The 22,239-nt window shown below is 40.2% G+C and overlaps 8 protein-coding genes across 11 annotated transcripts; 4 read left to right on the plus strand and 4 right to left on the minus strand.

Annotated features, from left to right (window-relative positions):
- Positions 1–416: 416 nt before the first annotated feature.
- Positions 417–1,184, minus strand: LOC108595949. Its single transcript, XM_017981235.1, has 3 exons — positions 1,080–1,184; positions 687–851; positions 417–623 (listed from the first exon to the last, which is right to left on the minus strand). The coding sequence occupies exons 1-3, from the start codon at positions 1,110–1,112 to the stop codon at positions 483–485; spliced, it is 339 nt and encodes a 112-aa protein (XP_017836724.1). The 5' UTR covers positions 1,113–1,184; the 3' UTR covers positions 417–482.
- A 1,212-nt stretch (positions 1,185–2,396) lies between these two features.
- LOC108595972 lies at positions 2,397–3,505 on the plus strand. Its single transcript, XM_017981258.1, has 3 exons — positions 2,397–2,513; positions 3,188–3,273; positions 3,337–3,505. The coding sequence occupies exons 1-3, from the start codon at positions 2,484–2,486 to the stop codon at positions 3,452–3,454; spliced, it is 234 nt and encodes a 77-aa protein (XP_017836747.1). The 5' UTR covers positions 2,397–2,483; the 3' UTR covers positions 3,455–3,505.
- A 262-nt stretch (positions 3,506–3,767) lies between these two features.
- Positions 3,768–4,330, plus strand: LOC108595342 (cytochrome c oxidase subunit 7C, mitochondrial). 2 transcript variants are annotated; one of them, XM_017980564.1, is made up of 3 exons: positions 3,768–3,908; positions 3,996–4,166; positions 4,235–4,330. In XM_017980564.1, the coding sequence occupies exons 1-2, from the start codon at positions 3,825–3,827 to the stop codon at positions 4,110–4,112; spliced, it is 201 nt and encodes a 66-aa protein (XP_017836053.1). In that variant the 5' UTR covers positions 3,768–3,824; the 3' UTR covers positions 4,113–4,166; positions 4,235–4,330. The 2 variants fall into 2 exon arrangements, with proteins under 2 accessions (XP_017836053.1, XP_017836052.1); XM_017980563.2 differs by having other exon boundaries at positions 3,770–3,908; positions 3,996–4,171.
- Positions 4,331–4,426: 96 nt separating this feature from the next.
- LOC108595341 lies at positions 4,427–4,958 on the plus strand. Its single transcript, XM_017980562.2, has 3 exons — positions 4,427–4,574; positions 4,650–4,783; positions 4,836–4,958. Exons 1-3 carry the CDS (start codon positions 4,491–4,493, stop codon positions 4,852–4,854), a joined length of 237 nt encoding a protein of 78 aa, XP_017836051.1. The 5' UTR covers positions 4,427–4,490; the 3' UTR covers positions 4,855–4,958.
- A 2-nt stretch (positions 4,959–4,960) lies between these two features.
- LOC108595340 (protein seele) lies at positions 4,961–5,872 on the minus strand. The gene is made up of 3 exons (XM_017980561.2): positions 5,702–5,872; positions 5,474–5,641; positions 4,961–5,410 (listed from the first exon to the last, which is right to left on the minus strand). Exons 1-3 carry the CDS (start codon positions 5,796–5,798, stop codon positions 5,094–5,096), a joined length of 582 nt encoding a protein of 193 aa, XP_017836050.1. The 5' UTR covers positions 5,799–5,872; the 3' UTR covers positions 4,961–5,093.
- Positions 5,873–9,287: 3,415 nt separating this feature from the next.
- On the minus strand, positions 9,288–9,708 carry LOC108597166 (defensin). The gene has a single exon (XM_017983580.1). The coding sequence runs from the start codon at positions 9,564–9,566 to the stop codon at positions 9,288–9,290; it is 279 nt and encodes a 92-aa protein (XP_017839069.1). The 5' UTR covers positions 9,567–9,708.
- Positions 9,709–12,233: 2,525 nt separating this feature from the next.
- Positions 12,234–17,597, plus strand: LOC108597165 (SPARC-related modular calcium-binding protein 1). Of its 3 annotated transcripts, none has more exons than XM_017983577.1 (10): positions 12,234–12,487; positions 14,798–14,957; positions 15,012–15,496; positions 15,563–15,677; positions 15,957–16,274; positions 16,341–16,489; positions 16,553–16,824; positions 16,879–17,010; positions 17,070–17,209; positions 17,275–17,597. In XM_017983577.1, exons 1-10 carry the CDS (start codon positions 12,410–12,412, stop codon positions 17,334–17,336), a joined length of 1,911 nt encoding a protein of 636 aa, XP_017839066.1. In that variant the 5' UTR covers positions 12,234–12,409; the 3' UTR covers positions 17,337–17,597. The 3 variants fall into 3 exon arrangements, with proteins under 3 accessions (XP_017839066.1, XP_017839067.1, XP_033148914.1); XM_017983578.1 differs by having other exon boundaries at positions 16,401–16,489; positions 17,275–17,596; XM_033293023.1 differs by lacking the exon at positions 12,234–12,487 and adding an exon at positions 14,415–14,516 and having other exon boundaries at positions 17,275–17,596.
- Positions 17,598–17,921: 324 nt separating this feature from the next.
- On the minus strand, positions 17,922–20,589 carry LOC108594856 (nose resistant to fluoxetine protein 6). Its single transcript, XM_017979993.1, has 5 exons — positions 20,247–20,589; positions 19,137–19,983; positions 18,715–19,080; positions 18,118–18,661; positions 17,922–18,057 (listed from the first exon to the last, which is right to left on the minus strand). Exons 1-5 carry the CDS (start codon positions 20,587–20,589, stop codon positions 17,923–17,925), a joined length of 2,235 nt encoding a protein of 744 aa, XP_017835482.1. The 3' UTR covers position 17,922.
- Between the last annotated feature and the right edge of the window lie 1,650 nt (positions 20,590–22,239).

A 22,239-nucleotide genomic window follows, 5' to 3' on the forward strand; every position in this document is an offset into this window, starting at 1 on the left:
ACAGTCAGCCAGCCTGGCTGGCAACAAAATTGGCTTCAATTATGCGCAGCATTATGAAATTATGAAAGTAAGTAGCTTGCAGTTGCCGCTGCTGCTGCTGCTGTTGGATATGAACAGATTTTTACTTTTGCTTTAGCTGCGCATAATTGCCGCAATTTGCAGTTGGCAGTCGCTAATAACGTTTATTAAAACCACAACAACATGCTCAGCATAAGCTGACGTTCTACCTTATGCCTCGGCCCCCCGCTGCTCCACTCATTTTGTTCGCTTGAGAGCCATTAACAATAAGCTCTGACTGTTGTATGCATTTGCATGTGTGCAACGTTGGGCAAATTATGCAAATCCTGCTGAAGCACATTAATGACAATTAATCGCTGCAAATTAAAATGATGACAATGTGCTAAATATTACGTTACATGCGCTCTTCTCTCTCTTATTTGCTCATATTGCATTGTAAATATAATAATCATATGTAGTAGGTACTAAGCTGGAAAGTTGAAAACATGTGCGCCATCCAGTCGACCCACATCTCTTGCATGCTGCTCCGCCCGTCGCTCCTCATGCTGCCCATCGAGACCTACGCCAATGCGCTCTATGAATTTTGCAGAACGAAAACCGTTTTTCTGTAAAAATAAAGCGGCAATATTAATAAACATTCATGTTAATTACTTGCAGTTTAAGCTAACCTCGTAATAAATTGCACGCGCTTTCTTTGCCGCCTCCGGATGAAAGTCCCAATTGGTACGCTCATGTGTCACGGGCTCGCCGGCAACATTATTCTGCAAGGTCTCGCTGATAAAGCGTAGAATAAACGCATCTGAGGTTTGCATATCCAGCAACGAAATTGTGCACTAGAATTTAAAAGATGCTTTAACTTTTTATACATTACACAGTAATCAACAAGACTTTGGCTCTGTCTAGATTTTTAAATCACTTAAACAAACTTCAGGCACAATTCTTTAAGCTTTAAAGCTTAAGCTACGCACTTCAAACCGCTTTCGAATTCAATAATTTGCATAAACACTTGTAAACAACAAAATAAAATTTAAAAACTTTAAAAGATTGACTTTCTCACTTACGATGAGCAAAAACAACGCTCTTATTTGCAACATTTTACTGCATTTGATTTATATTTGATTGTTTTTCTTGTGAGCAACCGCAAAACCGCGCGAGTCACTGGACCATTGATCACTAAAACTAAAGCTACAAAAAAAAAATCGCGTAGTTGCATAAAGCGCAGCCAAGCGCCAACGCAACTCACACACACATAGACGGACAGACGAACAAATAAACAAAATATTGAAAAAGGCATGAGCTATACTCGTACTTCTTGTTTAGCAAACAAGACAAAAATGCCGAGAAGTTACAAAGACGATAACAAACAAGCCGATGTAAGAAAACAAAACCAAATTTCAATAAGCTAACGGCTTGCAATGGCTAAAAAATGTGGCAAGAAATTTGTAACAAATGGCACAATTTAAAATTTAAATTTGTAATTTATTAAAGCAGCAACATGACCTTGACGTGTGCTAAGCTAATTAGTAGAGTTCAGTTCGCCTTTATAGCTGCTGTTAATGCCAGTCAGACGGAACTAACAATAAGTGTTAAAGGTGAGTAACACTTGCCCATGCAAATGCATTAATTTAAATCGTTTGTCACTGAAAGAAAGTGTTGTATGTCTTTCATAGAAAATAGCACAGCTGACTAAGTCAGAGCGAGACAGCGCACACAAAAGACAAACAGGTTGAACGTTTTATTGTAGCAGAAGTTACATAATCTGTTGGTCTTCAACATGATCTCTTTGCCGACAACGACGAGGCCAAAAACCAGAAAAGAAAAAAAACATAACCAAAGACAACAGCCTCAAAGCCTCAACATCATCCACTTAAGTAAGTAATTTGGCCTCGATTCCCACTTATTTGCGCTGCACTCCACACAAAAAGCTCGCTCTCTTACACTCGCACTCTCTTTGGCGTGTGTGTTAACTTTATTTACGTGCATTGAAGCACGCAGCGGCAACGCACTTGGCCCAAACCTAAAATAGTCGAAAATTTAGTTATTAGTTGCGCTTGTCAAGTGAGCAAACTCAGCCTAAGACTGACTCAAATTTCCGGCATGCAAATTGTCTTTCAGCAGCTGCTGCTGACAGCTTAATAAGCGCCAAGGAAGCAAACGTTAAGCGCTTGCTAAAGAAACAGGACTTTCACTTTCATTTGGGCAAAGCTGTTGCCGTATCTTGCGTATTAGATTCAAAGACCGAAATTAACGCAGCTCGCAATTGCTGCAACCGTCGAAGTCCAAGTCGGGTTGAAGCGCAGCTTTGCAGCAGAAAGCTTGGCGTGAAAGCTTTGAGAGTTGGGTTTAAGCCAAACTACAATTCAGTTGACAAACAAAGCGCGCGTGGTAAACAACGCAAGCAACGGGCGCAGTCGCAGTCGTGGGCAGCAAATAATCAAAAACGAATTTATACGCAAGTCCAAGTCATGGCAAATCGGAATACGCTGCTGTTGCCTGTAAGTCGCTTGCATTTCACTATTGTTGACCTCTTCAATTAACATGGCCTAAACAAAAGTCGCACGTTGGCGCGCTGACACAATTTCCGCGAAAGTCGCACCAAAAAGAAAAGTGTCCAATGCAGACGGCCGACGCCGACGCAAAAGAAATGTGCGTGGAATGCTCAATGAACTGTTTGGCCAACTTCAATTGTTTTCGAAATATTGTTGTGCCAAATTTTTCTGTGTGTGTGTGGAGAGAGAGAGACCTTGAAATGTGCTCATTGCCCAATTCGGCTGCGATCGAAATGGTTTTTCCGCTCGCACTCGCACTCTCTCTAACAACAAAGAGCGCTCTTTACTCTCAGCCAGTTTGGTGTTGACCAAGTTACCAACAGGCAATACAAATTGTGTCATAATTTCAAAGCTATGCTCATGCTCACTTGTTTACTACAACAATTGTTGTTGTTGTTATTAACATCGCTGCCGCATTGCATAACCATGGCAATAACCATCGTTGTTGCTGTTGTTGTTGTTGCTGTTGCTGGCTTATTTCATGCAAGACATCATGCCAAATTGCCTGTACATGAATTAAATTCGCTATGTACCTAGCTGACACACTGAACTAATGAGCCCGCATTACCTTTTATTTACTTAATTACCCGACTCTAATATAACTTAAATTTTTATTTTAGCTCTTTCTACTAATTGTTGCATTTGTTGCGCATGCTGCATATGCTGCAGTCCAACCCAAAGCGCCTAACTTTCAATACTTTGAAAGGTAAGTCGATCACAGCTCATAATTTTGTATACAAATTTTAATTAAACAATTCTTTTATTACAGGCCCAAATATCGTTATCCTTACTATGATGAAAATGGTCGAGGTAAACTGCTTTATGGCTACGGTGGACCAGATTTATATCAATACAAGACCTATACACCATTGGAGGGCATACATTAAGCAGCACTAGTTTCAGCGCACATATTTAAAATATACACTCTTTATTTATAAAACAACACTAAAAATAAAACCATTTTTTAAAATCTTAGTTTTTATGTTTTGCTGTTGAAAGAAACAAATATTTTTGAATTGTCTTAACAACTAACGTATTAGCCAAGACCAACACCTTTTTAGCTAAAACATGCTCCAAAGCAGAGTTGACGGAAAAAGGCAACATTTGGTAGCATAATCTAGTATTTTTCGTACATATCGATATATTCATAAAAAAATATATCAACAATTTGTACATCCCTATCAATACCCATCTCTAGCGAAGAGCAAAACATTTTGGTGGTCTATTCACGCGAAAAATTAAAATAATTAAATAAATATGTTGGGCCGCAGCAGTGTTATTGCACGCAACTTCTCGCAATCCATGGTGCGCTATGGTGGCCATGGTGGTATTCCCGGCGAGGTAAAAACACTTCATTACAATAACTTGTGATTACATAATGTGCAATGAAATCATAATCCTTATGGAAAATCAATTATATCATTGCAGAACTTGCCATTTGGTCTGCACAACAAATATAGGATCACTGCTCTGTTCACCATCGGCTGTGTTTTGGGCTTTGGCTCCCCATTCCTGATTGTCAGACATCAGCTGCTGAAGAAGTAAGCGATCGTCGCAGCCCCAACGACAGCGGCAGTAGCAACAACAACAATGCGAATTGTAAGGTTAGTTTCATTTGTTAAACAAATAGTACATCAAATGATGATTCAATTTTTGCTCTTTTGCAGATTTGTGGCAGCCGTGTCGAACAGTGTGTTATTACATATTATATTTAAGTCCAAAGTTTCAACGTAATAAAGTTACCCACAAACTGTAGACCTAAACAGTCTAGTTTTCTCTTCAAAATTAGTTGGCCCTGCTATATAGTTTATATTTGAATAATACTCAAGCCTTAGCATTTACTTTTAATAATACTACATTGCTAGCAAGCAAGTAAATTGTTTAAAAAAATCACAATAGTTGGAAATATTTGTGCAAACTAAAATGTTTGCCTTACTTAATAGCGTGCGTAAATTAAATTTGCCCCTGGTACGCCACCATGGACATCCAGGTGGCATTCCTGGCTTGGTGAGTATACAAGCAAGCGTTATATTCCTACAGTTTCATATATCTGGTATATATATATAAATATGCTGTGTGCAGAATATGCCCTTTCGTAAAGGCATGGAGTCTCCCATACGGTTTACTATATTTTTTGTAGTACTGAGTGTTATAGGATTTGGTGCCCCTTGTTTGGTTTTCCGTCACCAGATGATGCGCACTGTTACTTATGAGGAGTAAGTAATGTTTTATACTTAATTGCAATATTTATTAAATGTCCGGTTGCAGAAAGCCCCCGGAGGAGTAAGACTCTAAATGGGCATCCAAAAATCACATCAGAAAGAGGAAGACGCTTAATAGACATCCAAAAATCACATTAAATATACAAATAAAACTGGGGAGAGAAATGTACATTTGTTTTGTTTTATTGTCATTACAACATTGCTACATTACATGTAGCTTAAAATTTAGTATAAAATTACGTCGAGACAGTCGACGCTGATGATCAGAAAAATTCGTTAGTGGTTAATGTTAATTGGCTAAGAATCACAGCTCTTCCTTGCCGCCAAAGTCATATTCTTCCTGCACTGGCGCCTCATCGCAGTACTTGGCTTGCTGTGAGCAAATCTGTATATCTAAGTCTGTGCCCAGCTCTTCAGACTGGAACGCTTTTAGGAAAACCTCCTCATTGTCCTCCAGCACTTCTAGGCAAAAATGTCCAAGACTTTTGTTCAAATCGCCATCCTGTACGAAGTCAACCAGCGACGACTCTGGATTCATTTTGCCATCAACTATCATCTTGAGCAATGTGAATTTGCCATTGGTCTTGTACGTGGCTTTTAAATAATCATCCATCTTTTCGCCTGCAAGCATTAACTTGGTAATTAGTTTCTATTGCACTAGATAAGCCTACGCTTGCTGCTTACAAATCTTTTCCATGAGCTCTGTGAGGAACATTTCGGATTTGATCAAACGCACGCGCTTGCTAATGGAGTTGCCCTGGGCATCCAGCCGGAATCCACTCACATCAGCCATTTTATTAGCATCCACTTTGGCGATAGCCTCCTCCAACTCTTGTACTGTAGCTTTGCAGACTAAAAATAATACAAGACTTATTATTAATTAGCCGTAACAGGTGTGTGCTTGTTGTTTACCATGGCATTTGACCTCCTGTGAGGTGAAACTGTAGGCTTGAGCTTGGCTGAGTGTAAGCGCAACTAGGCAGCACAGTAATAAGCTAATTGGCGTCATGTTTGTTACAACTATTTAACAATAATTTATACTATTCACAAAAGTTCACTGGGATTATCTTTTTAAACCACGTCAACACGAGAAACTGTTCTAATCGATAGCAAATAATAGCTATCGCTTAGAGATTTATTTTTGATATCGAGCATATTCTATCGTTATCGCATAAAACCATTGGCGCTGAATTCAAAAGCAGCAATTCAATTCATATATTTGGTTTTCATGTGTTCGTTACAAAATTATTGTTGCGTGCATTTCATTTATATATATAAATAAAACTTATTAGTAATAGTATATTTGAGAACAGAATGTCGAAGATTTCGAATAAAAGTGTCTGCCTTACATAAAATATATTGTGCACTGCATGTGATCTTTCGCTAAGAGTACAACGCTGCAAATACATTTGTTCGACCTGGAAAAAAATTAAAAAAATTTAATTTGTGAGATTTTTCTTAAGCAAAAGCTTACCAACTCCGCACATAACGTTCGTTTATCATTTGGTTTCGTCAGATATTTACGTAGCTCTAACTGATTTAGGCGGTCGAGGATCTGACGCTCCATTTTGTCAACCGATTTTGCCATGAAAATAACTCCCAACGTGTTTGAAGCAACAACACTCCACGCGATAACCACGAGCAAGCCAAATGTCTGATGTAATCCAGCAGGAGCAGGAAGAATAAAAAACCATATACAGTGTGAAGAGATGTGCGCCACCTCTTCGACCATCCTGCTAATGTTTGGTATCCAAGTAAGTTTCTGCAAGCCGCTGCGCGTTTTCAACAACAGTCGAAAATATTTCAGACTTTGCAAGCGTTTTACTTTCTGCCTCTTAACAGGACGCTTCAGATACTCAGCAAAGGACTTTAGAAGTTGTACGTGAACTAAAAATGCCACATCACATATAATGTTTAAAAACATTACAATAATATCCATCAGCATAAACAAACTAATGCCGTTTGGACTATCGGACAAATAGGTTATTGGTAATACTCCGCGTAAAAAAAAAATTACAAATATGTACCACGGTACGTATACGTCACTCGTGTAGAACAGCTTATGCATTTTGTGTGATTTCAAAAACCGATTTAAGAATATACGGATATTCTGGCTATCACGCATTAAAATACAGCCCAATACAGCTAGTGATGAAAATCGGCTAAACAACTTTTTGTGAACCAAGTGCACAGCAATGCTTGAAAAATTAACTCTTGCCGATATATCCGTAATCAGAAAATATACTGTGTATACTATAAACAGTGGCCATATAAAAAGCGTGTGAAAACATATTACGTAAATACGCAAAAACGAAGATTTTACAAATTTACGTTCTTGGCGTAGAAACTTAAACTCGTTAATTCCGAAAATAGTAGCAAACAAATATAGTAGGCAAAATAGAACCGACATAAAGAAAGCCATGGCGGATACTAAATTATATTCTGAAACTAAATTTATGTTTGCTGTGCATATGCAACAAACCCATTTATATTTATGCTTTAGTAATTACTAACCAACAAAAGAATGTATTGCGTATTGTATTGATATTACATTAATTATAGAAAGGTATATTAACGGTGGGGGCTAAGTCCTTTTTATATGGAAATAATGTGCTTATAAAAGAAGAAGTGTTTTATGTTTAAAATATTAAATATACTTTCAAGTTAACTGAGCATATATTTTCAAATTTCATCAAAAAAGAAACTGTTCTAAGTTATATTTTAATATTTCACTTGTTATCGAGCACGTTGTATCGTTGAAATTCAAATTGTTGGCGCTGTATTCAAATTGAGCAATAACGCACTGCTAATCTTTAGCGCAAATTGTCTCTCTTTCTCTTACTCTCTCTCTCTCACACGCTCAATTACTTTCTCTTGCACTGCTACTTTACACTTGTCTCTTGAGATTAAACTAGTAATTAGTTGCTGCTGATAGCTGTGGATTGTCTCAGTCTGTATATAAAAATACTCGCGTGCAGTTCGCAATCTCGTCGCGCGTTGAACTTTAATAAATAAAGAATTGCAATATTTTAATTGCAATTGCAAATAGTTTAATTGTTTAATGCAACTCGCAAATATTATTGTGCCTGTAACGCTGTATTAATTGTCTTAATTTGTATTAACAAATTTCTTTGTGAGCACACGTATAATTGGCATTAATTAAGCGTGCCACTGCTTGAGCTGCTGTATGCTGGCGGTCTAGACTGTTTATTTCATTTAATTGATAAGAATTTGTGAGTGACTTACATACATGTGCATAAATTTATGTACATGTTGGAGCATGTAATATTATAATTGAGCACTTGCCACTCTTTGAGGCAAGAAATAGAAATCAAATTTTGAAATAAGCGCTTGATCTTGCTGAACCCCAAGCGTGCTAAGATCAAAGATCTGCCACTTAAGCGATAAGCACCGAAGCAACAATTCAGCTTAACAGCATAATTAATGTCAAAACTAATAAATAAATCAAGAAAAAGTTGTTTAATTTAGGAAATTGATAAAGCACATAGCATTAACCACCCAGTGCGTGGATCTGTATAGCAACGACAGGCGCGTTTCTGGCGCCTATGTGTGCCGGCTAACTCTTGATCCTTTAGTCCGCTTAGCTCCTTAGCATCCTTCTGTTCAACGAGTTCAGCAACAGCTGCCTGTACAGCTTCCAAATGATCTACAGCATCCACAGGCTGCTCGATTACAGGCTGTGCCTGCACCAGAGCAAACAACAGGACTGCAGCGCAAACTATTGTTAAGAGCTTCATAGACTTGACTTGGTACACTGCTGAGCTACTTTGCATGGCGTCTTTATATATCGGATTCTGAGCTTTAGCTTGCCCTACAGACAATTTGTGTGCTCTGCGCCGACAAGATAAGCAGGGGACTTTTAATCGGTGATATTTATTAGAATTTATATGCCTTGCGTGCACCTGAATTATTTTATTTGATTTTTGAGTCATGAAGCCATATTGCATTTCAAGCATATACAATTTATTTTTTAGCTTTATCTTTTCCTATTCCTATTATGAAATTAACTGGATAGCAGTTTTAAAAAGAGTAGGCTTAATATTTCTCACATATTACTAAATAAAAGCAGTAAAATAAAAAAATTATCATAGAAAAACGCATCACAAAATGCTGCTCTATATTTTCATTTGTATGATATTTAAAATACAGACTTATCTTGCAATAACATGTATAGTGTATAAAATACAACTATATCGCATTCTTCTGGCAATAATTAAATTGTATATAAAATACAAATATTTTGCATTCTGTTTGCAATTGAAATGTTTGCCAAAGCTGCAATTTGTTTATACTTATTGTTAGAACACATTTTTGTTTTGCTGTTTTTTTTTGCTGAAAATTGTTCTCAGGTTTGATTGTGAATTCTTTAAAAGTGCTTAGTATACTTTTATTTAAATGCACAAAACATATCTTAAATAATGATTGTAAGACATTTTATATTATATTATTATTTACTTATTTCTTAAACTATATTTTACTAACGGCAATTACAAACAGCTCGATCATTGCAATAACCACCCTTAAAGCCAATTGCAATGCAATGAGCTGCACAAGCCGAATGATTCACATTTAAGTAGCTGAGCAGATCGCAGGTGGCACGTTTCTGTCGGTAAAGGACTGTCTGACGTTGAATCATATCTTGTAGCGTATCCTTGGAGTTCGAGTTTCGTTCCTCTGGACGTTCCAAGTATGCAGGCTGTGCCTGTGCCAGGCATGTGAGCAGGATCAATGCAGCAGCGAAAAGTACTAGCTTCATGTTGGGTTTAGTTTATTGACTGATTGATTTACAAAGTTATAGCTGACTTATATACGCTTTCGACTTGGTTCTAAAGCTGCGATAAAGCCAGGGATTCCCACTAGGTGATCTTTTGTCATCTGTATTCAAATTCACAAGTGCTGCTAGGGGATTTTTAACACGCATTGACAATAAAAAAAACAAAAAAATGAAAAGTGATGCTATGTCACGCATAATCAGTTAATATTCAAAAAGTTATTTATTTATTTATATATTCTATAATGTTAGATCTTAAATAATTGTGCAATCTTTTATGCACTTGTTGCCTAAATTAATCGCTTTATTTGTTTTATCTAGCCAAAAAAAACTCAAAAACGAAATTTTGTATATCTAAAATTTTGCTGATTTTCCAAAATGTTTTCATTTTCTCAGAAAGTACTTTGGCTGCTTAGCTAATGCGCAGGAGAGTCTTTTTTCTTCTCAGCTACAGATACAGCATCTGGAATAAGTATAGGCATTGGCATATATACAAAAGAGGCACACACATATTAGAGGATATAATAAATAATTTCTACCGAAAAGTTGCTACACATAAACAAACAAACAAAATAAAATAAAACATTTTCGATCACAAGCATGATTAGTTAAGTACACAAGCGTGTGAGTGTGAGTATATCAATATCTCTTTGCTGTGGGCTATATACATATACATATGTATACAAATATATAGATATTGTATGTTTTTGTTGCACACACACACACACACAGAGAGACAGAGATCAGAAACAGCGTGTTTGCCCCACGGCTACCAAATGTATCTTCATCCCATGTCCATTGGATTGTGGCTATTATTATTGACACTTCTCAAGTGGTCTACCCCCCACCCTGCCCTGCCGCTGCTCATGCTTGTCTACTACATACGCCCTTCTTGTGTATGGGCCTGTTTACCTTTGTTATCGTCGCTGTTGTCTTGAATTTGGCGTCATACTGTCTGGCAGTCGCGTTGCTCCCTCGCTCCTCCGCTGCCCCGCTCCCTTTGGCCAGCAGACAGACAGACAAGTTCCAAATCGAAACTCTCTGAATAATATCTATAGCCTGTTCGGCCATAAAAGAAGACCACAAAAATACGCGTTGTGTACAACAAAAAGCAAGCAAAGACCGAAAACAATGCCTGGGCAAGGGACAAGCGGAGGGAACACACACACACACAGACACACACATGTATACATGAGGCAGGGCTTGGGACGCTATCGTTGGTTGCCGTCACACTGTCTGGCAGGTTTCACACCGATGCCGAGATACCGGCTGGTGGTGTTGCCGCTGCTGCTGCCGCTGCTGCTGCCGCTGCTGCTGCTGCTGCACATTCGTTCTATAAATCACAGACGTGCGACTGACTGCCTGGCGAGCGGCCAAGGAGTTGCAAGCCAAGTCGCAGTCGCTGTTGGAGTCTCGCTCTCAGTCTCAACAAGTACATAGCTCACGTTTTCCTTTTCTCCTTTTACTTTAGGTTTTTTTTCTGTTTTATTTTTTTTTTGTTTTTGGCCCTCGTCTTTGAGATTGCCACGCTGATCCCAGGCAACTGGCACTGGGCCTTGTTTTGTTTTAGCCGTTTTGGCATTGGTATTGGTGTTAATATTGTTGATTGCTTTAACTGTGCGAGTGTGCGAGTGTGTGTGTGAGACCTCTTGAGATATACAAAGGAAGATAAATTTCACACACAGACACAAACAGCAGAGGATCGCTGTTGGGCCTGTGCCTTTATTGTTAACCGCTGTGGAGAGCTGAACAGGCAGCAAAAAGATAAGATATGTTTAGCCCAGACACTGCCAGACATTGTGGCGACATTGTCGACTGCCAATGTTGACCGCTGACCAACTGTGCGTGCATGTGTGTGTTAGTGTGTGTGTGTTAGCTGCATGATCATCGGCTACATCATCAGCAACATCATTAGCAACATCATCAGGCGAGCTTGCGCTTGGTCTCTCGCTCATGCGCGCTCAACTTTACACTCTCTGCCAGGTTTGTCTGTCTTTTTCATACACAGATACACTTACACACACACACACACACACATAGACAGCGCCAGTTTATGCATGCGATCGCTTGGGCTCTCTCGCTCTCGCATGGGCCACTTTAGGCCACTCTCCAGCCGCAATAAATTCACACTCACATATGCATGCGCATGTGTGTGTATCTGTGTGTGTGTGTAGGCGACTCCTATCGAACTGCTGCTGTCTCCTCTCAGTCGCAGTCGCAGTCGTATTTGAAACTTGGCGACGCACGGTTTGGTTTTTCAGTTAACGTCGAGTGTGTCCAGCAGCGCTTTTCACTTCGCTTCCCTGCAAGTTTTTTGCGCATAAACAACAAACACAAGTTCACATAAACCAACAAACGAAAGTAAAGGAACAAAAAAAAAAAACTAAATTAAAATCCATTATACTTATAAACAAAACTCAGTGTATGCTATACAGCTATATGCCAACTAAAAATAGCCGCGGAAATCGTTAAACAAATAAAGAAAAGGCAAATTTTTACCACACCTTAGCTGCCGCTCGGCACACGCCCCAAACGCCCACACACTTAACCCCATACACCCCAAAAATAATAAAACAAATAAATAAAAGTTTAAATTGCGACTTGGCGCAAAAGTTTTTTTCGTGTCTGTGTGAAAAGCAAAGAAAAGCGCAACAAGTGCGGATAAAACAATTGCTGCTGTGCATGTGTGCGCGTGTGTGTGTGTGAGTGTGTGTGTGTGTGCATAATGCTAAAGTTAATGTTGGCGCACAATTAAACAATTGACAATATAATTAATTGAACGATTTGCCAAGCACACGCAAAAGCTGCAATTGCAATTTGCTACAAAAATGTTTATTAAATGGCTGCCGCTGCTGCTGCTGCTGGCGTTGCTGCAACTGAGCAACTGCTTGGAGTCCAAGGAGTCGGTAAGTTAAATTTAAGTTCTCGTTTGCAGCAATCAATTTCCCAGGAAAACACTTGTATATTCCAGGTATTCAAAGCACCACAATTTGTCGGCCAAAGTCAGTTTCAATTCTCTGCGCGCATGCGCAGCAGCTGTCTCTCTCTCTCTATCTCTCTTGCACACGCACACTTACACAGACAGACGCTGTGCGCAGCTGCCGCCGTGCTGTCTGCAGCTGCAGACTTTGGCTTTTGCCGGCTAAAGCATGCTGCAGCCCCAAAACCCCAGCTCGAGTCCCAGTCCCAGCCCCAGCTGCCTTCAGCCTGCTCCTTCTTTACGTTTTTTTTTTCTTCGCCTTGTTTCATCTGCCGACGAACGTGTTTTTCTTTTTTCTCTGCTTTTTTTTAAGAACCGCGTAAAGCGTGCAAGCAAAAAAAAATAGCAGCCAAGCTCTGTGCTCTGAGCTCTGCGAGATGTAAAATATATAAAAATGGTCACAAGTCAAAAGCGTTTTGGCCTTTGGGGCAGGTAGCCACAGCTCTTTGCCACTGCCACTGCCACTAAGCTGTGCTGATGATGACAAAGTGTGAAGCTGTATTTTAAGTGTTGTTCTTGCTGATTGTTTACCCCACCGCACCTCGCAAGCCACCAAGCTGCAGTCGCATGATCGTGAGAACTGTCAGTCAATAATTTTGTCGTAACAATCCTTGAGCTTGTCGCCATTTATATATAAAGCATATTCTTGACACAGGGTGTTTCGGCTCTTGATTTATAGTACATTCTGTTATTATGTCTATCACGTTCTGCCATAACGCCCTATTTCGCATAATTTGCATTGACAATTAGTTCGTGGCGCCGCTTTTGGTGTTTCTCAATCCGCTGTCGCATATATAGATGCCCTACACTTGATCGTATAACATTCGCTGGAACTCGAATTGCATTAGCAGACTGGCTGAGGCAGCAATAACTGTAATTATGGCACACCATATAGATATTTGGTTATTTTCGTGTTAAGCCCAATGTCTAATATGCATACAAAGGTGTCAACCAATCGATCCAATTACCAACTAAAGCGTGCTAAAAAATAAAACAAAATATATATGCAATTAGTAAAGTTATGTAGAATGAAACAGTCTACAAATTAAAGAAGTTTATGCAGAACACTGCTATAAAAAATATATTTTGATAAAAATATGAAATGAAACTGTTTAAAATAAATGACTACAATTGAACGAACATGCAATATAATATATAATAAAAACTTAACTTTGAGTGAACTATGCTATGACAAGTAATTTAGCTAACAATGACTGTCATTTACAATTCTTGCTTAAAAGCAATACTGTGTTGACTCTTAAGCTATTAGTGACTACAGTTGTATAAATCAAGTCAAGCCTGACAGCAGCTCATATAAATAAAGGTTTGTTTTTCATTTACAAAATATTAAAGCATAGCTACAAATGAAGCTGATTGTAAAGCATTGAATATGAGCTTGAAAACATTGAATGAAATAAAAAATATAAATTATTCTATTATAATTTACTAAGCTGTTTCAATTTATAACATCTAGGCAGGGAGTTACGCCCTTGTAACTATTCAACATATTTGTCAACTCTCAAAAACGTAAAATGAATTATGTTTAACACTAAATTGCACTCATATCAATTTACATTCAACTAATTAACAACAACAAAATATTTTAGCTGGCAGCCAGCTTGGCGACTTTGGCCAAAAGACGCTGCAATGGCAAAAACTCGCAGCTCGCACTGGCTACGCAATGATAATTATCAATTTGTGTTTGTAAAACATTTTTCATTATACAATAAATTTGTTGAGTCGATAAACAAGAATCTGCGCACTCAGCAGCAGCAGCAGCTTGGCAGCGGCCCAAAAATAATAAAAAAAAAAAAAAACACACAAAAAATAAATAAATAAAAAACTGATTGCAAGTAAAAATGTGGCTTAAAGCTTGGAACTGGGCTCTGGGAATTGCAAGCCAGACATTCAAATGGCAGCAGACTGTCTGTAGCCTGAACAGATACATATAGTATGTGAGTGTGTGTATATAGTCAAGTTATGGCCTGACCACATTGATTTTCATATATTAGCCACGTTTTTGTCGCCCATGTCTCTCGCTCTCTCGCTCAGTCGCTGTTGCCTGCTTCGTATGCAAGTCAAGCCGGCGTGTCGCGACTTGAATTTGGCGACCATAAATGTAATAAATCATTTTACGCATGTTTGAATTTTATTTTACGTTACTATTACTTTTTATGTTTTTTGTTGTTGCTGCTGCTGTTGTTGCTATTCATATCTTACGCTTCACACCTTGCAGCTGTCGTTGTCGGAATGCGCCGCCAAGGTGGGCGAGTGCGATGAGATGGACGGTCCAGTGTGCGGCACTGATGATCAGACATATCCAACGCGCTGTCATCTGGAGCGGGTGCAGTGCAGCGGCTTTCAAGTGAGCCTCAAGCATCGCGGCGCATGCAAAGGTAAGCTACAGCCTCCAATGGAACTCATTGCAACTAATGTTACTTGCTCCACAGGTTGCTTGGTGGCGCTGCAGTACGCCAAGCGTCAGCAGGCGCGCAATCCTCGCATCTTCATACCACGCTGTCGTCACGATGGCTTCTATGCTGCCGTGCAGTGTCTGGGCGATGCCGGCTGCTGGTGCAGCGACAGCTCTGGCAAGCCCATTAAGAACACCAGCTCGCGTGGGCGCAAGCCCAAGTGCGGTGCCTATCGACGCAATCACAATCGTCGTCGCTCCTCGCCGCGTCAGCTTAATCTGGATGCGGATGCTGTCAACAGCAGCGATGGCGCTGCGCCGCGTGCCTGCAGCAGAGCAGATCGCTTGGCTTTCAATCAGCATCTGATTGAACTCTTTCGTGCCGAGTCGGTGCGCTCCAGTCGTGCCACTGGTCAGGCCGATGCCGCTGTGCTGGATTGGAAGTTTGCCCAGTTGGATGCGAATGGCAATCAGTTGCTGGACAGACAAGAAGTGCGTGAGCTCAAGAAGCTCGTCAAGCGCGTGAGTAGCAGCTGTCTTGTACGCTTCAATCAGCGCACTTAGCCTGAGTTCTAAATGCATTTGCAGGCGGTTAAGCCCAGACGTTGTGGACGTGCCTTTGGCAAGTACTGTGATGTCAACAAAGACGATAACCTGTCGCGACTGGAGTGGAGCAATTGCCTGTCCAAGAATGCCAACCATCGTAAGTGCCTTGCTGCTTCTTTTCTCACATTCATTTGCATGCCCCACTTGAAGCAGCGACGGGTGAGGAAAATAATAAAACAGATTGCATGGGGAAAAGCTTTCAGCTGCGAGATTATTTCATGTTCATTATGGTTTTGATTTAGTTGAATTTGCATGGGGTATAATCATCATGAGCCAAAAATACTTTGACCCCCATGTCGTATACTTATTTAAATGGTTGCTGTTTGTATTTGTTTCGTTTTTGTATCTGTTATCCATGTGTGAAACTCTCATGCAGGTAATACGGCCGTTGATGTGTTGAACAGCAGCAGCTCCTGGTCCAGCATGCCGAGCACAACGCCGTCAAATCCGTTGCCACGCCGTACTCATTACACCAATGTGCATAACATACATCATTCAAATCCCAGTCATGAACATACCAACACCAATATCATCAACAATTATAATGTGAATTCGCACATCGATGATTTTGGGAACAACAACAACAACGGCGGCGGCGTCGGCGTCGACGAGGAGGAGGACTATACGGGCGAGGAGCAGGAAGAAAGCATGACGCATTCATATAATTCACCGTTGTCTCCATCCTCATTTAATTGTACGTACTTGTTGGGCTATACACTAACCATCTATTTTGAGTAATACCCAAGTAACATCCAAATAGCACTTGGCATGCTTTCAAAGGGCAGAATCGAGTCTATTCTAATGGGCCTTTCGTTCACAGTTCTGAGTGCCAAGACAGCGGAGACAACGAACAATGAGAGCGAAGGTGATGCCAACTGTTGGTCCGATCGCAAAGCAGCCAGAGACGATGTAAGTGGGACAACTAACAAGCACAACGCGCAGCTTATAACTAAACCCAAACTCAATTTCCAGCATGACGGCACTAAAGCCTTCTTTGTGCCGGAATGCACGGATGATGGACGTTACCAGCGGGTGCAGTGCTATAGCTCCTATTGCTGGTGTGTGAATGAGGATACGGGCAAGACCATACCCGAAACCTTTTCGCAGGAACACAAGCGACCACAATGCGATGAGGTTGTGGTCGTGCGTCCCATGAAGGGCTGCACCGAGCCGCGCAAGACGCAGTTCCTCAAAGAGCTCAAGGAGTTCTTAAGTACGCGTGTGCTGCCTCCTGGCAATGCAGCGTAAGTTTACGCATTTCATTTTATAGCTAATGCTAATCAAATGCTCTGCTTCAGCAACTCGAGCCTGTGGAAGTCGGATGATGAGCGCATTGCCAAAATGAGCTTTGTTTATTTGGACAAAAACAAAAACAAGTCCTGGGAGCGCAAGGAGTGGAAAGTCTTTCGTGATCTGGTTACAGATGCCAGGTAAGCTATACATTTTAATTTTATTTATATGTATTTAGCATAATTTGATTTTTGTATAGAAATCTAAGCCGCTGTGGCAAGAAAATGCCGCGTTACTGTGATGCTAATGGCGATAAAAAGATCTCGTTGTCCGAGTGGGTGGACTGTCTGCAATCCCAGCGCACTGAAAGTGTTACCACCGCCAAGCCTGCGCAGTCCAGTAAGTCTAATCCTAACAAGCTTTATTTGTTTGTCTAACTAATGCGCTTTGTGTTTGCTTTGCAGATGAGACGGCCACATCGCGACTCCTGGGATTCAATCCGCTGGAGCAGTATCTTAAAGATTAGTATTTAAGTAATAATGTTGCTATTGTTGTGCTGCTGCTGCTACTCATTAGATGTCGTGCCATGTTCATGTTGCGTGGAGGAGCTTAAAAACATTGTCACTCACACAAACACTCACCCACACCTACACACACACACACACCTTTAAACACACTCACATTCCTAGCATATAGATTCTACAATTTAAATGTATATGTTTATGTATTTAGTGTTGTAAATATTACTCGATATAAATGTTTAGCTTAAGTACAAAACGAAATTGCTTTTGTTTAAAATAAATATTCTTAATATACACAAGCAAACAGCCACAACCAATTGAACTTATTTTAAAAGCTCGCGCTTAATTGTGTAGCGCAGCCAACTTCACGCGCTGTTAACGTGCTTTCTGACTGTCAATCGATAACAGCTGCCTATGTTAGGTTCGAAATTTCGATTAAACGTTTTTTACAAGAAAAGCCACTTGCTTATAATTGTGTTAACAATTAATACCTGTTTTGTTTATATTATTAAAAAAGACTGGCTATGTTTTGGCAAAAGTGCATATATACAAAAAATTAAACTAAAAGCTTTAAAAGTTAAAATCACAAAGTTAGACAGTTTTTGGTTTAGTGGAGCGCTGTCCAAGTAATAAACTTGATAAATTGCTGTAGGGCAGCTCAAATGCCAGCGAGAACACAATAGACAGCAAATAGACAATCATAGTAAAGCCACAGCTGACAACGCACTGCAATTGCAAAATAATTAATAAATGATTGAAATAGCCATAAAGGTATTGCTAACTTACCAGCATGAAAGGATCAGCATGAGTGCTGGAGCTGGTTAGCCCGTATATCAACGCTATTACCAATGGATTTAACAAATAAATGGCATAGGATAAGCGACTCAAGTGCTGAAAGCACTTTGCCTCCAATAGACGTGACCACCAGACGCCACGCCCCAAAGCGCTGCCAACAATCATCCAGCAAATGCTCAAGGCAAAGCACACTCTGCCCAGCGTAAACAAGGAAATGGTTATAAGATGTCCCAAATCACGCTTGACCGTGGAGTAGATGCAGACAATGAAGACCAGCAGACAAAAGTGCCAAAGCCAACGCAGCTGCACTTCACTCAAATCGTACTGAAGACGACGCTCCCGCAGACACCAGGCGACAATAGCACCCACTATATAAGGCAGCGCACGCACAAATGGACTTATGTAGATCTGTGTGCCTGTAGCATAGGTGGAGTCAAAGGAGAACTCGAACTTGGTGTTGATGCCAATGCCATAGGACCAGACAATGTTGGCAGCAAAGGCTGCAACTACAAGCGTTTTAGCCCACTTGGGGCGTCTGTAAGTAAAGATTATTTAATAAACAATATATGTATAATTAATGCTACTTACTTGGCATAGAGAAAGAGTAGAGCATTGGCTATGACAAAGAACTGCATATCACAGGCCAAGGACCAGGACCAGTTGGCGCACATTTCGCGATGATCAAACAGATTCTGTATAAAGAGTAGATTGCGCCACCAATGCTGCGTGCAGAGCTCATCAAAGCGTTCATTGATATGATAAACTGAAGTATCGCCTATATAGGCGAATGCCAAGTCCACGCTGCCCATGACTATCAGATAGAGTGGAGCCAAGCGCAGATAACGATGAAAGAGCAGCTTACCATAAAGCTTGAGGTTAGAGAGCAAGCCATTCTGACGCACTGCTTCCATTTGCTGCGTATTGCGCATAAAGTTGTAAGTTTGCAAAAAGCCGCTAGAAGAAAATTAAGTTTATAAGCTATTTAAACAAAATATTTGTTCAAGGCTTACCTGATGGTAAAGAAGACATCCACCAGCAAAGGAGCTGTAGACACGTACTGAAAGAAGATCTGCTCCGCATAGGATATGAGCACAGTTTTGTTGTGAACCGTAAAATACATATACCAGACCACATGGAATATCAAAATCCAAAGGGCGCAAACCGAACGCAGTCCATTGAGCACAGGAATCTGCGCAGCGCTGTTTTCTTGTGTTTTTATTAATTTGCCATAATTTTTGGCTACATCATAGCAGCTGACAAGCTGCTGCAAAGGTTGCCACTTGAGCAACCAATGCAGAGCAGTCCAAAATTCGGATTCCACAGGCGCTAGCGCTACACCCAGTTGCGGTTCCTCCGCCGGCAGCTGTTTGGCCACGTTCAACTGCTGCGCACACAACATAAAAGCGCAGGTGAGCAGCAGAGCACCCACTACCAGCTTGAAGCTCAGACGCTGATAGAATACATCGCGCAGCTTCAGATCCTTCATGTAAAGCACTTCAGGACGCATTTCAAAGATGTCATTGTCGCTGAAGCTGCCTGACACATACTGCTCCGTGAGCTGCTGTATTTCGCTGGACTGACAAGCGCTGGGCAGGCACAGACCAATGTGTAAGATCTGCTCTGACATTAGCTTCACCTCCACTTGCCATGGAGAGTTGTGACGCAGATAGATGACGCGATAATCCAGATTAAAGGGCGACTGCTGTGTAATGAGTCCATAGTGCATAATGCGCTTGTAGTTACGCGAGAGTGTCACACCCACGGGACGATCAATGGTGCTGCAGCCTTCGCGGCTGCCCAGCCAATAGTTTTGGCCAAAGACAAAGCCGGCTGACTTGGAGCCTGAGGCATCGAGCACTGCAAAGCAAATAAATAATTAGTATAAAGCAATAAGAAATAATAATGCAGTAATAACAAATAGTTGACACAAGCCAAACAAATTAATGTCTTGCTCACTATTTGAGCAGCAACTAACTTGGTTCTGATTCATGTATATGCAAACAGTTCCAAAATATACTTTAGACTTATTGAGTAAGTACTGCTCCAATTCCAAATGAGCATTAGTCTAAATATTTTTCAATTTAAATGTTTTTAAGAATATTTATTTACTTTGCACTTACCCCTTATAGCCCAAGGCTGTTTGCTGTGGATGCCGCGCTGCACGTGTTTCAATTGGGCATGGCAAATGGGATTTACGTTGCTGCTATTGGCCAACTCCATGAGATTGTAGATGACAGAACTCTTGGCCAGCAAAGCGCCATAATTAGCAGCAGCCGCCGTCTCAGTCGGCGTATTGACTGTCAGCACCAGATCCTTGGGCTGTGCCTGCGACCAATTGCTTACATTAGCTTTATTATACGGCTGTTGAAGCAGCGCCCAAGCGCTGTCATTTAACTCGGCACTGGAGTTGCTCAGCAGCAGCAGCGTCAAGAGTACGGCGTATAGATATCCGTGTCTTATCATGGCGAGGCCTGCAATGAATTGAGAGCTTTGTGAATGCCAATGGCAAGCATTATATACACAAAGTGTGCTTTAAGTAGACATTACACGCCACTTTTCTCTAGCTCTTGTTGTAGTTGAGAGACTAGTATATGCAAATACAATTAGTGTAAATGTGAAACACCGCGCGTAAAGTAGGCTGCACTTAAAGTGGAAATAGTCTATCCCACCGGAACCATAGGGGCCAACACCATAAGTGCCGTCATTGATGATAGATAGTGCTTGTAGTTTGTCGCGTTTATTACAAACAATTGCTCAGTCCATTAAGAGGCAGGGGCGTGTTTTATTTTTTTTCTTTTTAGTGCACGTATCGCACCCGAAAATATGTTCATGACAATGGCAAAGATCGCGGCGTATGGTAAACAAATCAAGTTCAAATATCAATTGCCCCCTTAGGCCAGTTTATTATTGTTTTGTGTGTCTTATGCCTTCAAGTTTGATTCAATGTCAACGGCGCCAGCAGCAGCACAAGTGACGCTGCAATGGATTAGGTTTAAAAACCTCTATATAAAAATTGATTTCTGTAGTCACTTGAAGGTTTATTGAGTGTGTAACTCTAAAGCGCACTTGCCAATTTTGCCAATAAACCCAAACTAAGGTCAGCTCCAAAGCAAGAATGAACGTTTTGTTAGCTGGACATATAAATTATTTTTATCTGTCAGCTGCTAATTAAAAGTACTTCAAGCTGTCTTTTTGATTTCTGGGCAAATACTTAATAAGCACTTGCTATTTGTTTAGCTAAAGTTCCTGCGGCATTTTTTGCGAATTTTACGCACGTCGTGTGCCAAAAATATATGGTAAATATGATCTTGGCAAAACAAAAAATAAAATACCCAAAAAAGTTGTTTATATATAGCATACATGGTTGATGCTGTAAATTTTACGCGAGACCCAATTCCAAAGCTGGTTAGTTAATTGCTTTGCGATAAAACCATTTCAAGGGCAATCCACATTTGGCTTTTGCAGCTCTTTTCTTTCCCAAAAAAAAAAAAATTGGTATGCAAATGAGCCGGCGCCTTCAGTTTTACATTATACTATAGTTATGATGAGCATGCGCTCCAATATTGCCCGCTTTTGGCAAGTTTTATTAAACAAACAAAGGTTTTTGTTCAATCTCATGTCGAATTGGTATAATCATATTTTCATTAGGGTCACTCCTCTGCAGATTATGCATGAAGGTTGATCAATAAAATACGCACACGCACACTTAATCATGCATTTGATTTACATTAAGTATGCCCATAAGCAGCCCACGCACTTGTTTTTGGAAATTTTCTTGCTGCATCTGCCTGTTTTGAAATCTTGTTGTGCATCTTTCATAATTTTCTTTTTTATATTTTGACATCTTTGTGTAATTCACACTTACTTCTTCAGAGGTTTTTTAAGCGATTTTGTTGCGATTTCTTTTCGACCTTTTTGTCGCTCACTTTCGAAACTATAATCACATATGCATTCAAGTTTCATTAGCGCGAGCAAAATTTGTTTGATTTGTGATTTTTTTTTTAGTTTGTTTTTTATTTATTACATTTATCTGTGAGCAGTTTCTTTTGTTGCTGCGCGCGCCGTGGTTCGCAAAAAACGCGCATTAATAAAGCTTAATCTAAATACGTATGC

The sequence above is a fragment of the Drosophila busckii genome, chromosome 2R (genome assembly GCF_011750605.1).
Source record: "Drosophila busckii strain San Diego stock center, stock number 13000-0081.31 chromosome 2R, ASM1175060v1, whole genome shotgun sequence".
Classification (NCBI taxonomy): Eukaryota; Metazoa; Arthropoda; class Insecta; order Diptera; family Drosophilidae; genus Drosophila; species Drosophila busckii.

Coding starts and splice junctions, on each gene's coding strand:
- LOC108597166 (XM_017983580.1), bottom strand. CDS start 9,566: ATGAAGCTAGTACTTTTCGCTGCTGCATTGATCCTGCTCACATGCCTG.
- LOC108595972 (XM_017981258.1), top strand. CDS start 2,484: ATGGCAAATCGGAATACGCTGCTGTTGCCT. Junction 2,514..3,187: donor GGAATACGCTGCTGTTGCCT/GTAAGTCGCTTG, acceptor TTTTTATTTTAG/CTCTTTCTACTAATTGTTGC. Junction 3,274..3,336: donor AACTTTCAATACTTTGAAAG/GTAAGTCGATCA, acceptor CTTTTATTACAG/GCCCAAATATCGTTATCCTT.
- LOC108595342 (XM_017980564.1), top strand. CDS start 3,825: ATGTTGGGCCGCAGCAGTGTTATTGCACGCAACTTCTCGCAATCCATG. Junction 3,909..3,995: donor ATGGTGGTATTCCCGGCGAG/GTAAAAACACTT, acceptor ATATCATTGCAG/AACTTGCCATTTGGTCTGCA.
- LOC108595340 (XM_017980561.2), bottom strand. CDS start 5,798: ATGACGCCAATTAGCTTATTACTGTGCTGCCTAGTTGCGCTTACACTC. Junction 5,642..5,701: donor ACAGGAGGTCAAATGCCATG/GTAAACAACAAG, acceptor TATTATTTTTAG/TCTGCAAAGCTACAGTACAA. Junction 5,411..5,473: donor AGAGCTCATGGAAAAGATTT/GTAAGCAGCAAG, acceptor TAATGCTTGCAG/GCGAAAAGATGGATGATTAT.
- LOC108594856 (XM_017979993.1), bottom strand. CDS start 20,589: ATGATAAGACACGGATATCTATACGCCGTACTCTTGACGCTGCTGCTG. Junction 19,081..19,136: donor GATGTCTTCTTTACCATCAG/GTAAGCCTTGAA, acceptor ATTTTCTTCTAG/CGGCTTTTTGCAAACTTACA. Junction 18,662..18,714: donor CTACTCTTTCTCTATGCCAA/GTAAGTAGCATT, acceptor CTTTACTTACAG/ACGCCCCAAGTGGGCTAAAA.
- LOC108597165 (XM_017983577.1), top strand. CDS start 12,410: ATGTTTATTAAATGGCTGCCGCTGCTGCTGCTGCTGGCGTTGCTGCAA. Junction 14,958..15,011: donor GCATCGCGGCGCATGCAAAG/GTAAGCTACAGC, acceptor CTTGCTCCACAG/GTTGCTTGGTGGCGCTGCAG. Junction 17,210..17,274: donor CGCCAAGCCTGCGCAGTCCA/GTAAGTCTAATC, acceptor TTTGCTTTGCAG/ATGAGACGGCCACATCGCGA.
- LOC108595341 (XM_017980562.2), top strand. CDS start 4,491: ATGTTTGCCTTACTTAATAGCGTGCGTAAATTAAATTTGCCCCTGGTA. Junction 4,575..4,649: donor CAGGTGGCATTCCTGGCTTG/GTGAGTATACAA, acceptor TGCTGTGTGCAG/AATATGCCCTTTCGTAAAGG.
- LOC108595949 (XM_017981235.1), bottom strand. CDS start 1,112: ATGTTGCAAATAAGAGCGTTGTTTTTGCTCATC. Junction 852..1,079: donor GAGCGTTGTTTTTGCTCATC/GTAAGTGAGAAA, acceptor TTTAAATTCTAG/TGCACAATTTCGTTGCTGGA. Junction 624..686: donor CGCGTGCAATTTATTACGAG/GTTAGCTTAAAC, acceptor TTATTTTTACAG/AAAAACGGTTTTCGTTCTGC.